The sequence below is a fragment of the Syngnathus leptorhynchus genome, chromosome 4 (genome assembly GCF_054491065.1).
Source record: "Syngnathus leptorhynchus isolate UIUO chromosome 4, UIUO_Slep, whole genome shotgun sequence".
Lineage (NCBI taxonomy): Eukaryota > Metazoa > Chordata > Actinopteri > Syngnathiformes > Syngnathidae > Syngnathus > Syngnathus leptorhynchus.
This window is the reverse complement of record NC_141198.1, coordinates 14,208,710-14,223,692: the sequence shown is the minus strand read 5'-3', so window position 1 is coordinate 14,223,692 and position 14,983 is coordinate 14,208,710. Positions and strand designations below refer to the sequence as shown.

At 45.1% G+C, this 14,983-nt stretch overlaps 1 protein-coding gene across 7 annotated transcripts; it reads left to right on the top strand.

Moving 5' to 3' along the window:
* Positions 1-154: 154 nt before the first annotated feature.
* atxn2 (ataxin 2) lies at positions 155-14,925 on the top strand. 7 transcript variants are annotated; one of them, XM_085908724.1, is made up of 26 exons: positions 155-634; positions 2,745-2,775; positions 3,384-3,443; positions 3,800-3,871; positions 4,637-4,787; positions 5,283-5,297; positions 6,720-6,874; positions 6,975-7,066; positions 7,298-7,486; positions 7,561-7,733; positions 9,054-9,323; positions 10,133-10,318; positions 10,436-10,609; positions 10,683-10,775; positions 10,857-10,927; positions 11,019-11,347; positions 11,432-11,495; positions 11,633-11,782; positions 12,013-12,030; positions 12,449-12,521; positions 12,603-12,796; positions 13,227-13,353; positions 13,440-13,622; positions 13,705-13,916; positions 14,075-14,252; positions 14,335-14,925. In XM_085908724.1, exons 1-26 carry the CDS (start codon positions 444-446, stop codon positions 14,361-14,363), a joined length of 3,480 nt encoding a protein of 1,159 aa, XP_085764850.1. In that variant the 5' UTR covers positions 155-443; the 3' UTR covers positions 14,364-14,925. The 7 variants fall into 7 exon arrangements, with proteins under 7 accessions (XP_085764850.1, XP_085764848.1, XP_085764845.1 ...); XM_085908722.1 differs by lacking the exon at positions 155-634 and adding an exon at positions 697-1,018 and having other exon boundaries at positions 6,750-6,874; XM_085908719.1 differs by lacking the exon at positions 155-634 and adding an exon at positions 697-1,018 and having other exon boundaries at positions 11,636-11,782.
* Positions 14,926-14,983: the final 58 nt, after the last annotated feature.

Below are 14,983 nucleotides of genomic sequence, written 5' to 3'. Positions count from 1 at the left end.
GAATAATGACATCTGAGATGACAACAAAACATTAATATGGCAACGTTCACTTAAATAGTCATGGCCTTTAACTTAACATTTTCGTACGATTGTCCACGCGAGGGAGACAAGGTAGAGTCGCAGTTAATGAAACTATTATAAATATAAACGCTAACGTACAATTAGCACAATGAATATAATGTCAAATATTGGATTCTACGCATGTTGCGTGTTACGGTGCAATAGTGGCGCATGTGTATGCGGTGTTCGCCGGCTCACGTGGATGCCGCAACACAGCCTTGGCAGACTTCCTGAAAATAGTTCCATTAAGTACCGATTTTGTTTGTTGCCGTGTTTGCTTCATTTAAACACGTCTTCAACGGGCTACTCGCTATAGCCGTGCATTGTAGTTAAACGTGATACTGTTATTTTTCTGTTGCGTCGGACGCCAAGTGCTGTTACGCATGTCAAATATCCCTCCGCCATTTTTTGTCCCCTTTCAGACTGTTTTGGTCTTTTCGATGTTAGCAACGGAAACAGCCCGAGACAGCACTAAAAGCAAAAATTCCGATTACAATATCATTTCAGTTGGATTAACGCAGCGCGTTGCCAAGAGGTTCAGCGCCCGCATTTATTTCAGCAGAGCCGTTACCAGGTGCTGTCTTTTTTTAAGTCGTGTTTTTCACCCCTCTTCTTTTAAAAGCAATTGTACAGGTTGCTAATTGGGCTAGCTGAGCCCCGCTAGCTTGTTAGCATAGCATCTTCCTTCAAGACCGAGGCACGTTGACATTAGCGTGCTAGCTACCGGAGTTGGGGACTGTGCTAACGGCTGCTGCTAAACTGTCACACACTAACCACGCAAACACACAGCTGTCCCGTCGCCGTCGAGAGAATTTGCGGTGCCTAACTGGTCATTTTAAGACACCGTCTTTTATGGGCTCGCCATGTCAATGAAGGCCGGTGGAAATCGCAGCAAGCCCGGCGGTGGCAACGCCGCTGGTGCCGGAGGAAGCGGCGGGGGACGACAGAATCTGGGCAGGTCGGTGCAAATTACAATCATTCAATGAAGCGATCAAATACAATGACGATTTGGGGTGCCGGTGTCCGTTTCCCGGACGTGGTTATATTTCGCTAACGCCGGTGTCGTTTTTAAGAGATGACATGTCCGCCTTGTGCTTGTTTTTTGGGGGTGAAAGGAGTGTGAGGGCCTTGCGACGTGTTGGTCAGCCAGGGAGCAACCTAGTTAGCGTGCGCGGCCTTAGCGATCGATCGCCCCACGAATAACACGTTCACATCACCATTTCGATCTTATTACGGGTTTTCCCACCCAGTTTTCCTCAGCAGCATATATGTGCACATACCTCTAGTTGACTTTGCTTTCGCTTACGTTAATTAGCCTTTTTAATGGCAGCCAGTAACTGAACGCACTGGCTTCGATGATTGTTACCTGAACGCATCATTTCACTCCGTCCTGCATTTAACATTCATGTTCAAATTCGTATTTTTCTTTCAAATACACAAACTAGGGCGTGGGGACACGTATGTGGTTGAAGAAATGGTCGAGTAAGCTGTCAGTCAACCTTGACTTCACCCGACTCATGTGAAATGATAATGTCCTTCAAGTGGGATTTTTTAAACGCGATGCCCGAAGGATCAGGTGGTCTCATAGCTGTCAGCGAAATACATTCGTCCGCGGCTTCTTATTCACTCATTCACCGGCGCGGCACAGTACGCCCTGTTTGTTCCCTGCGTCGCTTTCCATTGAGGCCCTCTTTTTTTTTTCTTTTTTTTTTTTTTCTGTTGCTACGTTTAAATGCGTATTACAGAGTAGGAAGCTATTTATTCGATTCGTTCATTAGTAGGAGATTTATACGAGTCGATATTAGTGGAAAATGAAGCTTCATTTTTCACTTGAAAATGTTTAATGATAGCTAATGTCTATTGATTACTACTCAAGGCTAGTGAGCTTGCATGTGATTGCATACCTGGCTGCGTTCCCGGCCGATGGAAAAAAGGTGCATTTTAAGGTGTGACTAGAGTTTGAGAAATTTATTTTTTGCAGAAAGAATAAGATGCATTCAAGGACGCAATGAATGAGGTGCATTTTAGGACGTCACTCAAAGAAATCAGTGCATTTTACAAGTGTGTGGTGCATTTGAGGACACAAACAATGAATGTGTAATCTAAGATGCGTTCTCAGCAATAAAGTGCATGCAGATGAATAGGGTGCATTTGAGGACACTCATTGAATACGGTCGCTTCCTGAAGGGAAGGGGTTTGAATCCGAGGGGGGGGGGGATTGTCGCCCGGTATAATGTTTTCCTCCCAAATTCCAAAACATGCGTGGCAGGTTAATTGTGGACTCTAAATTGTCTGTAGGTGTAAATGTGAGTGTGAATGGTTGTTTTATCTATTTGCACTCTGCGATTGGCTGGCAACCAGTTTGGGCTGTACCCAACCTCTTGGGCAAAGACAGCTACGATAGCCTCCAGCATGGCTGTGAGGTTAAACAGGTTGGAGGATAAATGAATTCATGTGTACACACTGGCCTCAAAAAGAGAAATTTGAGCTGCCATGTTGCATTCATCTACCTCATGCTGTTTGGAGACTTGGATTCATTTTATTTTGTGTGTGCAGTCAACACTGCTTTAATCTCGGGTCCTGGAATTTCTCTCCTTCCCTGTTACAGAACACTTTGATCACTTTACTTTGCTTGTAAAAACATGAGCGAGAACGTTTGTCACCTGTGGTATTTTCTTTTACAGGGGAAGACACAGTGGTAAAGGTCCTGCAGCGGTAAGCAACCTACTTCAACACTTTGAATTCTCCAACTTTGTGGGTACACTGCTAAGTAATTTTGTGATGCTATTTGTGGGCCCCGATTTAAAAGAGCAGCAGTCTTGATAGATTTAGAGATGCTAGATATGTTCCTACTTTTGCTCAAATGAAGTGAAAATAAAAGGAATAAATATTAATGCCTTCGCATGTGGACAAGGAGGGACACATTCTCATTCAGTTGTTTATGGAACAAGACAAATACAACATGAGAACACTCAAGGAGCCATAGCTTCTGTTGCCACTCTCTGGGCCACGCCCCTTCACGGCTTACGTCTGACACGACTACAGCAGACTATAAAACCAGTTATTTCTTTGGTTTTATTTTTTATTATTTTTTATTTCATCAAAACTGTATATATATATATATATATATATATATATATATATATATATATATATATATATATATATATATATATAGTTTTTTCTTCAACCCAAAACAAAACCCGAAATCGTGTTGTTGGGTTTTTTTGGGGTGGAAGACTAATTTATGCCATTTAAATTCATTGTAATGGGGGAAAATATACGAAATGAATTAAACCAGACTGTATTTATATCCTCCCCAGGTCATTTTCAATGGCGTGTATGCAAATATGAGGATGGTCCACGTCTTGACATCAGTTGTGGTATGTTCACTGTCAAGATAACCACATGCATTCTTCAGAATTATATGTAACCTTAACACAGCAGCAAAGCCAGCAGTTTGAGATAACATTATATGACTCACGATTACTGTAAATGACTTAGTCATGCTTGAGTTTCCTCAAAATGTCCACACGGCAATAAACAAAGCCCCGGCGATTTGCTTAGGCAGCTGCTTGCTTTAACAAATCGCATTGATCAGTCATCAGGGTGTTTCGTAGCAGATGGTTTCCAAACGTGTCTTTAGAGCGTGTGAATTGACTTTGACAATTCTGCGTTGTGACTGTGTGTATGTGTGAATAAATGTTCACCAAAGTGAAAATGTGAACTATGATTACAGGGGACCAAGTGTGAACTGAAGGTGAAAAACGGAGTCATTTATGAGGGAGTGTTCAAGACTTACGGTCCAGAGGTAAGATGGCTGTCTGTGGTGATTGGGGCTCACTTCAGAGGTGGTGCTGACAAATTCCATTCCTTTCACACTGCCCTTTTTGGGATAAGAGATACGTGGCCCTTCATCTTCCATTTTAGAATGCCACCTTACTCAGTTGAAACCCTGCGAGAACATTTTTGTTTTCAGCAAATTAAATGCCAAACAATGGCAACATTTGAAATGAGTAGAATATCATTTTGGGTGGGTCGCAGATGGGTGTGTTTTTTTTTTTTTTCCCCCCCAGAAATCTGAATATGGGACAAAGTGGCATCAGAACCACAATTTTGCCAGCTAAAACAGCATATTTGAGTAAGCCCCCTTGACCAAAAATTCATTGGAAGGAACTGCAATTGTGTTAGCATCAAAGTCCGCAGTCATTTTTGCCGATTAAATTGCCTTTGAAAAGACTTGACTGTCTTCCCGACTGTGCGTGGCAAATAAATGGATACCCGGCCGGGGCAGAAAGAAAAATTCCTCGCGCATATTTTTTTTGAACCATGGTACTCGAGATACCGGAGGACTAATTTCCCTGCTAATTTGCATTTTTTATCTTCATCATCAATTTCTTAATAAGGTGCTCTAAATTTTTTTATCGTAAATCATTCACTTTCCTCCACATTGCCAGCAATTTTACAGCATTTTGACGGTTGTTTTGGTTCGGCAGAGGTCAACGCTGTACAAGGTGAAAACCCAGCTTAGAGTGTGAGTTTTTTTGTTTAGTTTTTTGGTCCATGTTTTTCCTAGTGTGACCTGGTGTTGGATGCAGCCCACACGAAGAGCCCAGAACCGAGCACGGGCCCCAAAAAAGAGGACATTGTGGAGAGCATTGTCTTCAAGGCTTCCGATGTTGTCTCCGTGTCCTTCAAAGATGTTGATCTTAACTTTGCCCGGAAAGGTATGCAGCAGATTTTTCCACTCATCAGCATTATCCTTATACGTACACTCGGCCTCGTCCATATTAGAACTCATGAAGCATTCAAACGGTGAGAAGGCGACTTTGAATTCACTCACAAATAAACACACGGCCGAGTGAATCAGTGCACACCCATGACGTCCTCTATTGATCAAAGTAGAGAGCCGCCGCTCATTGAAGACTAAACCCATCCATCGATTAGGCCGAAGCGAGGGCACTCGGCAAAGAGTGAACGACGCCATCTGATTCATCTTGACGTATTCAATTCTTTAAGAGTTATTGACTGTGTGCCAGGACAGTTTGGCGTGTCTTGGCGGAGTGATTAAGATGCAATATTATGCAATCGACAATTGAATGATATTTGATGTTTCTGAATGTAGCCATACAAAGCAATGCAATTCATCCTAATGTAGCTCACCACTCTGTCATTCCATCTTCTGACTCTTTGCCACCTGTCTTTGTTCTCCCATGGTCTAGTTTCCTCAGACACAGGTAATATGTTTGTTTTATCCTCTCCCCTTTCTGTCTGGCAAATTGTCTTTACTTAAATAATCAAACGTGTTGCAATCGCTCGTGCTGTATGGTGATTCTTTCAAAGTCTCTGCTGCTTCATCTTACGGCTTAGAAATAAGGATCAAAAACAGTGGAACCTCTTAAGGCTCTAGGTTTTGTTTCCCCCTTATGGTTCAATACCATCATTTATGCAATTTTATGATTTATTTTTGTTCTTTTCTCTGTAGAACCACATTGTGTGTCAGGGAGGAGCTCACTTTAGTCTGGGTTGTTGGTAGAACTGTTTTGATGGGTGGACATCAAGTTCTTGTGTATTTTTGCCATACATGGCAGAGCTTCTTGCGTCAGTAAAATGTTCAACTACTTAAAGGGTCATTTGTCACTGTGGGATTAGTTTTTTTTTTTTTTGGTTCTCTTGCAAATGTGTTCTATCCTTATTTGGTGTATTTACATTTTTGCTCTTGAAATTGGTCATTTAAGGTGACCAGTGCCCTAGCGCTAGTTCTGTTTCTATTGAGAGGTTCCACTGTAGTTGAGCTTCATCTTGTTGCTTTCAGCGGAAGATCAGACAGGTTCCGCTATAAAGTTTTTACTGGAGAGTCTCGTAAAAAGACAGATTAGACATTTATACTCATGCCGTTAATACGTTTGTGAAGACTGACTTTTGCAGTTGTAATTTTGGTTCAATGATACTAACCAAGTTTGAGAAGCAGTAACGTTTTCAACGGTTTACAGATGAGAATAGGCCCACCCGGGAGAGTAAACCGACCGTTTCATTTCCATTGAAAGCAACGGGTTGTAAACTCACTGTGAGAAAAACTAAATCGCTCACTACCAATTGGATTCAAGTGTCAGAATTTTCAATGAGCCATCTGATTGACTGCATTCTAAACGCATGCTTGCTTCAGCTCACCTTCAACCCCCACCCCCCTGCGTGTGAAATTTCTATTTTCCATAATGGACAGCAGCCAGTCACAAAACATATTGGCCAACTCTGCTTATGTACTAGTATAGTGCCTAGTATGTAAATAATGTGGCCGTTGTGCATTATTCTGTCCATTGTTAGCAACCAGTACTTTTCTTGCTTCAACTTATTCCCTGTCCACATTTTTCTATTGCACATGTCGCACTGACTATTTGATTAGTTTATTAATAGAGTGACAACACAATGACATTTTTTGCCCCAACAATAACGACTGCACTAATTTGCAAGGCTTGCACGGATTTTTTAATGACTTTATAAACACTATCTCAGTCGACCTTTATTTTGTTATAGGTTTTAATTTTTTTTGTGTGTGGTTAGAAGTAGTCACCCCCCCCATAGAAAATCCTGAAGGCATGTGTGCTTTTGTGCATAAGAAGTAAGTGTGTGGTTTCCCCTGCCTGTTTGTGTGTCTGCAGAGCATAAAGGTGTATCCTTGCGTGTCTCAGATAACTTCACAGACTCCGCAGTGAGTGGCAGGATCAATGGCGAGCACAAAGAGAAAGATCTCGAGCCGTGGGACGGCGGCGAGACCCACAATTCCGACAGCCTCGAGTCCCTGGATACAGATGTGGTGAGAAACAAGATGCAACGCCGCAACAAACACTGATGGAGCCATCGCTTTTTCCTATGTGTGGAACATGAAAAGAAACCTTTTCTTTGTTTTTTTGTAGTCAAACGGGTGGGACCCCAATGACATGTTCAAGTACAACGAGGAAAAGTATGGTGTCTTGTCGACATATGACAGCAGCCTGTCCACATATACGTAAGAATACCGTGCTCCTTACTTTTTCCCTTTCCTTATGAGAAATGTTTCTGTTTTTAATTTTCCTGAATACATTTTTCACATTTCGTAGCACTTCATAGTTTGAGTTCACTGTGAAATTTGCACTCGTTCTTAGTAGCTTTTTTTTTTTTTTTTTACTGTTCCAGATAATGAACAAACAAATACAAGTATTTCTCCATGGCCGTGTTCTAACCTGCCCTCGCTTCTCAGTGTCCCCCTCGAGCGTGACAACTCCGAAGAGTTCCTCAAGAGGGAAGCGCGGGCCGCCCAGCTGGCCGAAGAGATAGAAGCCAGCTCTACATACAAGGCCCGCGTGGCCCTCGAGAACGACGAACGCTCCGAGGAAGATAAATTCACCGCGGTGGTGAGAGGTGAAAGAGAGATGCACTCTTTGAGCAGGTGATACTTAGTTCACACGGTGACAAGTCTACTGGGCCCAAGGAGCATCGTATTGATCGGGTGTCTGTTTGCAGGGAGAACAAATACATTCCCCCGGGCCAGAGAAACAGGGAGGCCATGTCATGGGGGCCCGGACGTCAGAATTCCCCACGTCTGAATCCAAACTCAGCCGGGCCGTCGGCTCCTCGCGCGGGACTGCATGACTACAATCAGAGCCCAGGGGGCGACCAGAGGGTGGTGAACGGAGGTACGGCTGCTCCAGCTCTCACACACCTGTGATGCCTTGTGCTAGCCAATGTTTTTTAGTGGGGAAAGCGCCTACATATTTTCAGTTCACCCTTCCCCAACTGGTTTCCATCTTCCTTTCATAATTTAAGTTTGTCATAGAAAATTAATAAAGACCTGTTCACCCTTTAAATGAATGATTTACTTTTTTTTTTAATGCCATCATATTTACATTAACCTTATAGTGGGTCTCGACAATACATTGCTTACAAATGGCACACAATGAACTAGTTTGTGCAGCAGCGTAAGAAAGTAACATCGTTACAAGAGGGCGTTAACTGTTACCGCCATGCTTACTTGGTCATTCCTTTGGCATGCATTCATGACAAAAGTAGTCATGCATATAGTGATTGTAATTAGGACATATCAAGATTACAGACAATGGACAATCAACTAGTTTCCACAGCGGCGTAAGAAAACGACATCACATGATCTAAGGCAGTGTTTGTCAACCACTGTGCCAGGTGTGCCGTGGAAAATCATCCAATTTCACCTAATTGGTCTAAAAATATTTTTTGTTATTGAATTAACCAGGATATCAGCTCTGTGTTCATCCAAATATGCACAGGTTTCACACAGAGTAAAATATACTGAGATTGACATTTTGTGCATGCAACTTTTCATATTGTAACAGTGAAATCTTTCCCAAATATTATTGCACTTTAAGTGCACATTTTATTTGAAAGAAGAAATATAAAAGAGTTTTGAGTTGATTCCTATTCAAGACACTTTGATAAGTGACTATTTTGTTAATATAGGTGGCTACGTCTTAACAGATTTTTGTTGGTGTGCCTCGAGATTTTTTCCAATGAAAAAGTGTGCCATGAATGAAAAAAGGTTGACAAACACTGATCTAAGGCACACTTGCGCCGAAATCCACAGAGGCAGGCGTCCATGATGTTAATGCCAAAGTATGAAATTGGTGTTGACATCATAATTTTGGGTTCAAAATATCACTTTAGGACTTGTTAAACCAATAATCACAATTCTGAAGAAAGAAAGAAAGAAATCATCTTCGCCTATAAAAAAAACAACTTTAGTTTTGACCAATCAATGACATTTAACGCCAGTGTGCTAGCTACATCGCCGTCTTTTTCTTTAACAATATTTGTGCTGCAAAGCTATTTTTAGAAGTGCCATTCTGCTTTTTGATTTTTCTTTTGCTTTTCTGTCTCAAGTTTAATGAATGGCATGTGCCTGTATGTTCTCGCTCTGCTCTTTTTCCGTTAGATCTGCTCATTTCATTGTGTCATCCTTGATCATTTGTCCTTCCCTCTTTTAGGTTCATCCCATTGGCCCTCACCCTGTCCATCTCCTTCTTCCCGTCCCCTTCCTCGCTACCAGTCCGGCCCCTCCTCCCTGCCTCCTCGGGCCACCACGCCCATCAGGCCACCCTCCAGACCCCCCTCTCGACCTTCCAGACCTCCCTCTCATTCATCCCATCCCTCCTTTACCTCCCCTTCATCATCCTCTTCTTCCTCCTCAACTCCCTTTCCCCTCCACGGGCCCTCGTCGCCGGCCTCCACTCTGCCCAAACGCATGTCTTCAGAAGGTACCCCACGTCAGTGTGGCGTAGACCTGGGCAAAGGCATGAGTTGAAGGTGGATGGATTGGTCTTAGCCAAAGAGTGACACTTAACATGTCCTAAAAATTTCAGACCTTAACTGCTTTCAAAAGACAATTTGCCCAGGTCTAGTGTGGATCAGTATCGTAAGATGACTTTAACTTCTGCGCAGTGATTTGGAATTCTTTAGGATCAAATACATTTAAGTACCCCTTAAACAAACAAGAAGGTGCTCTCCTCTTGTTAAGAATAATACAAAAGTCAAAAAAAAACATTTCTGTGCACTTAAATGATGATTCTAGATCTTCAGTAAAAATTCACAGATGAATCTTGGCCTATATGAATGCCCAGCACATGCGATCAAATGCAACTGCAATGACAAATCATTGCGGTGAGTGACGCTGAATCGCTGACAGACATCATTTGTAAATAAAGTTGCAAATAAAAGACTTTGAGCATGTTGCGCATCATCCACCAAATAGGACTTGCCGGTGTGCCTGGTTCATCAATTCATTTACTGTCTTAGTTTTGTCTATTTTGCACTGAGGGGGTCATCGGTTCATAAGCTGCACAACTCTGCTGATTGGTGAATCTGTTCTTTCGCACCTTACCTTTCCCCCCCCCCCCCTCGCAACCTCCCGAGTTCCCTTCTCTGGTCACTTGGCTGCGCTTTGAGATGGTTGCTGTGTCTGCGTGTGATTCGACCGCTTTTCTCGTACTAACAAGCATGTCCAACACTCCCGGTGTGACCATAGCTTCACCCTCTTTGACCTCTCAAAATGTTTCTGTCACCGTAGGTCCGCCGCGGATGTCTCCGAAATCCCAAAGGACACCCCGTGCTCACAGAGTGCCCCCCAGCAGGACCACTAGTATGCCACCGGGGGTGGATCTCATTTCTCACACTACGCCTGGCGACGTCCCGGTGACTCCTTCCAACAGAGGCAACTCCTCTGGAGGAACCTGGTCTTCTGTCGTTAGTGGAGGTATACGCCATGACCCTAGCAGACCATCTCCATTGGCCTCCACAATTGTACACATTCAAGGCTGCAGCCAACCTTATTTTCTGTCAAGTAAAACTCTCCATGTCTTTTCCTCATCAGCTCACAGACCTCGCTCCCCGCGTCAGAACAATATGGGTGGTGCCTCGCCTTCCTCCGCATCTCTGCCTCAGACAGGAACGGCTCCCGCCGAGTCTCTAGCCACACCGACGTCCGCTTCCTCCCCGACTGCTGCGAGCCCTGCTCCCAACATGGTAGCCTCTCTGTCAGGAGATGGTAAGGCTCCAAGCCAAGTCGCTTTCACAACTGCTTTATCCAGTATGTAACGTAACACGCAATTGTCTTACAGGGAAAGAAAGTCGCGTCCACGAGACGAGACAAACATCCCCCAAAGATGGCATGAAGGATAGTTCTTCCAGTATCAACAGACCTGTGTGTAAAGGTAGGCATAAGTCCTGACAGCCTTCAAACACACACAGAGGTTGTGGAACCTTGTCTAAAAGGCTTTTTGCTTTTCTTACAGGTCCCTCCTCCTTGGCACCTGACCACAGGAAACAAATAGACAATTTAAAGAAATTTAGTGAAGATTTTAGGGTGAGTGTCATGCAGTGCCATGCTGAATCTTTTTTTTTTTTTTTTTTTATTGTACCACGCAAAACTCTTTGTTGGTCGTTTTATTCTTCAGTTGCAGTCTAGTTCCAACCCGGATCCTACCTTGGACCTCCTGGTAACCAAGCCTCCAAGAGACTCTGCAGACAAGCCCAGCGACCTTGCCTCCTTGGACAAAGCCTCCTCAGTGGGCACCGAAGACCACGGCGGCGCCACCCCATCCACGGGCGCCGTCAACACGAGTAAGCCCGGTAGCCCCGCCGCGCTCTCCCCGTCTCCTTCTGGCCCGGAGCAGAAGAGGGCGGGCCTAGATGTGACGTCGCAGGGGGTTCAGACGACGGCCGTATCGACTTTTGGTGGGCCCAAGCATGAAGAGAAGGAGGACAAGAAGGAGGCGGTGCAAGAGTGAGTGAGGCCAAAAGGAGGAGGCTGTTGAAACAGTTCAATCATGTCAATGCTAATCTTGATCTGCATCTTTTCTTCATGCAGTCAAGTAAGAAAGTCCACCTTAAACCCAAATGCCAACGAGTTCAAGCCAAGGTTCAATGCTCAGGTGAGTGTGCTGCCCGCCCCTATGACAATCTGAAAGGCAGTAAGCCTTTCATTGCTATCTATGTCCGGATAGCGTAATGCAACCGAATTTGTGAAGGACTTTTTTTTTTTTTTTTCTCTCCCCCTCGCTCTCCTCAGCAGCCCAAACCAGCCAACACCCCGACACCCCCGCGACCTCAGGGCCAGCATAGTCCCTCCATCTTGGTCCAGCAGCCCCCCGCTGTCTATGGCCAGCCGCTGTGCTTCCCCCAGATGTATCCTCTCACACCAGTTAGTCCCGGCGTACAGGTGAGAGCCACGCCTTTTCGCAGCTGACCCTGCCGCGTGTGACGTAAATGCCCCGCTGGAATGTCCATGCTGATGCATTTATCTCATGTTGCTTTAAGAACAACTTGGTGATCCAACATCAGACATATGTAAAGACATGCATTTTTCCTTTTCTTCCCCCTGCTCCTCATTCTTTCTCTCTCTTTCTCTCTCTTTCTCTCTCTTTCTCTCTGTCTCTCTCGCTCCATTAGAAAAGCATAATATGGAAGGTTTGTGAATTTTTCCTCAAATTTTCATTAAAAAAAAATCCTTTTCTTTCCTTTTTTTTTGTCGAAACTCAATTAGCTTTGAGATGTTTTGCTTGCTTGTCAATTTTAACGCATTCAGATGTTGGTTTGCCAACTTCTTATTGCAATTCATCTCTTCTAGCGTTAATGGTCATACTTCTAGGGGTTTATTTCTGCCACAGTAATCAAAGTGCATGGGGTTTAGTGACAGGCAGGTGTTAAAAAACACAAAGTAGAAAATGCATGCAATCAGGTAAGATGAAGCCATGCTTGTGTCATTTCCGTTATTTGGTCTTTTTTTTTTTTTTATAAACTGTTAATGGTCACCTGATTAAATATAAAGTAAGCACATGAAGAATTCCATCAATTTTTATTTGATTTCTTGCTCCTTTCCATGCAGTCTCCTGCAATGTACCAGGTTCAGATGCCACACATGACTGTCAACCAGTCTAAACCGTACAGACCAGGTAAAGGTAAGAACAGCCTGGTCATCATCATCAAAGACTAAAGAGGCTTTGCCCGTGTGACATTCCGTTGTTCCGTTTCTTGGCCAGTGCCCAACATGACCCAGCAGAGATCGGACCAGCACCACCCGCCGGGCACACCCACCCTCATGCACCCGGCCACGGCGGCGGGGCCGCCGATCATCACGCAGAGCCCGGCCTACTCCGCCCAGTACTTCACTTGCAGCCCTCAGCAGTTCCCCAGTCAGCAGCTGGTCCAGCAGATGCCGCACTACCAGTCTCAGGTCTGTTTACTTGAAGTATTTACATACAGGATGCACCACCTGAGGTTTTCTAAAGTGGACACGACACAGCCCACCACCCAGAATGTGTCTAGTAGGTGGTGGGAATTTGCAATGTTTGCAAAAGAAATCAATCAAACTTCACAGATGTCTGTGTACGTCGGAATAAAACGCTGCTTGCTTTCCACTTTGAGAATGCGGGTCAAAAAAAAAAAATCCATCTGGAGCCTGGCTTTCCCCCCTTTACTCAGTCTCTCACTCCCAAACGTTACACCTTCAGAATAGAACATTGTAAATGGGTTCAATTTACAGGACTTCCTCATGTAGGTTTGTATGTTGGGTTTGTACTGCCCTCTGGTGGCCAAGGCAAATATGTGATCAAAAAAGACCTCACAATACATAAAAAAACCCCCAAAAAAACATTGTGTTCCAGGCGCAGCACGTGTTCAGTCCTGTGATGCAGGGCGGCGCCCGCATGATGGCGACACATGCCCACGGCCAGCCTGGCCTGGTGTCTTCCTCCACCACTCAGTACCCAGAGCAGACACACACCATGTATGGTATGTATGCCAAGCCCCCCAGGCCCTTTCCATCTCGACAGCGTGTGGTGTCACTCTGTCGTCTCCTCTTGTTTTTTTTTTCTCAGTGTCTCCTGGCCCCATGTCCCAGCAGTACCCCCACCCGAGCGCCACTTTGCACGCTCACCCCCAGCACCCCCAGCCCTCAGCCACGCCCACAGGCCAGGGGCAGCAAGGGGGCCCGCCTCAGCACGGAGGCCCGCCCAACCACCCGGCTGCCAGCCCCGTGCAGCACCCTCAGGCGGCAGCCGGTGATGACCTTTTGCGGGAGCACCTTGGGGCCGGCTCGCACGTTTACTTACCGTGACTTTTGCCTTTCGTCTCACTCCTCAGCCGCCGCCGCTGCTGCTCAGGCCCTCCACCTGGCCAACCAATCCCAGCAGCCCATGTACTCCGCTTTGGCCCCCACGCCACCCTCAATGACGCCGGGTCCCAACCCGCAGTCCCCGCAGGCGTCCTTCCCGTCGGCACAGCAGACCGTCTACATCCACCCGCAGCAGGTCCAGCACGGCTACAACCCCAGTCACATGGCCCACGTGCAGCAGGTAAGCCAAAAGACAATAACAAACTGGTAACAGTCACAAAAGTCAGCCTCAGGCATTTAGCAGAGGGATTTCCAATGCGTACGACTGGATTGAAAAATAGGTTCACGCGGCCATCTCGTGATGGCTGATTAAAGCGTCTGTGTGCTCTTTTGTCTCAGGCGCACATGCAGTCAGGCATGGTGCCATCTCACCACGCGCCACCCAGCCACCCTCCAATGATGCTGATGGCCACGCAGGGCCCGCCGGGGGGCCCGCAGCCTCCCATGGCACAGACGGCCCTGAACCACATCCCCGTCTCTTCCACCACACCTTTCTCCTACCTGGCGCATCCGCAAGGTAAACAACCAAAACAAAGCACTTTTCTTCGCTTGATGTTGGCCCATGTTCACGGGGGGCGTTCGTCGCCTGTCTTTTGCAGTGCAGGCTCATCACCAGCAACAGCTGTAGATGGCAGATAGATGGCGCCAGAGAGCAGAAACGTCATTTCTTGAAGAGGATGAGGATTCCTCCTTCTTCCCCTCCTACCCCCTTCTCCTCCTCACCCGACATGTTTCCCCATCCAATTCCTTCCCTCCTTTCGTCTTTCCCCAGACAAGGCAATAAGAGAATGTTAACAGGTTGACGATGCAGTGATGTGTTTTAAGAGAAAACTAATCTATGAACGAAGAAGAATTAAACTGGAACTTTGTCTGCACCTTGTGTCGGGGTGAAAAGAAAAGCAACCCATTTTTGGACAGTATTAATGTTACTGTTGTGTATCGCTGATGCTGCTGCTACAAGACTAAAGTGTCTAACCAAACTAAAAAAACAGCCAGCGACCTGGGGGAGGGGGATACAAAAACACGAGTGTTTATTTATGAGAAAAAAAAATTACGGTGATCACCACCCACCTCACACCTGACCCTAATGTAACTTTTAAGTTAAAACTTTTACTTTGTAGATAATATAAATAATTTAAAAAAATGAGCCAAAAAAAACTACAAAATAAAAAAAAGTTTTAAAAACTGAACTGACTGTGTGTTTCTTGAAAAATAATCTTTTGTGCTGTATTGTATGTATGTATGTAT

Bases quoted from the DNA above. Each gene is read 5' to 3' on its own strand.
- atxn2 (XM_085908724.1), top strand. From the start codon at position 444: ATGTCAAATATCCCTCCGCCATTTTTTGTCCCCTTTCAGACTGTTTTG. The intron at 10,776-10,856 runs GTAGGCATAAGT...CTTTTCTTACAG, and splicing joins CAACAGACCTGTGTGTAAAG to GTCCCTCCTCCTTGGCACCT. The intron at 14,253-14,334 runs GTAAACAACCAA...TGTCTTTTGCAG, and splicing joins CTACCTGGCGCATCCGCAAG to TGCAGGCTCATCACCAGCAA.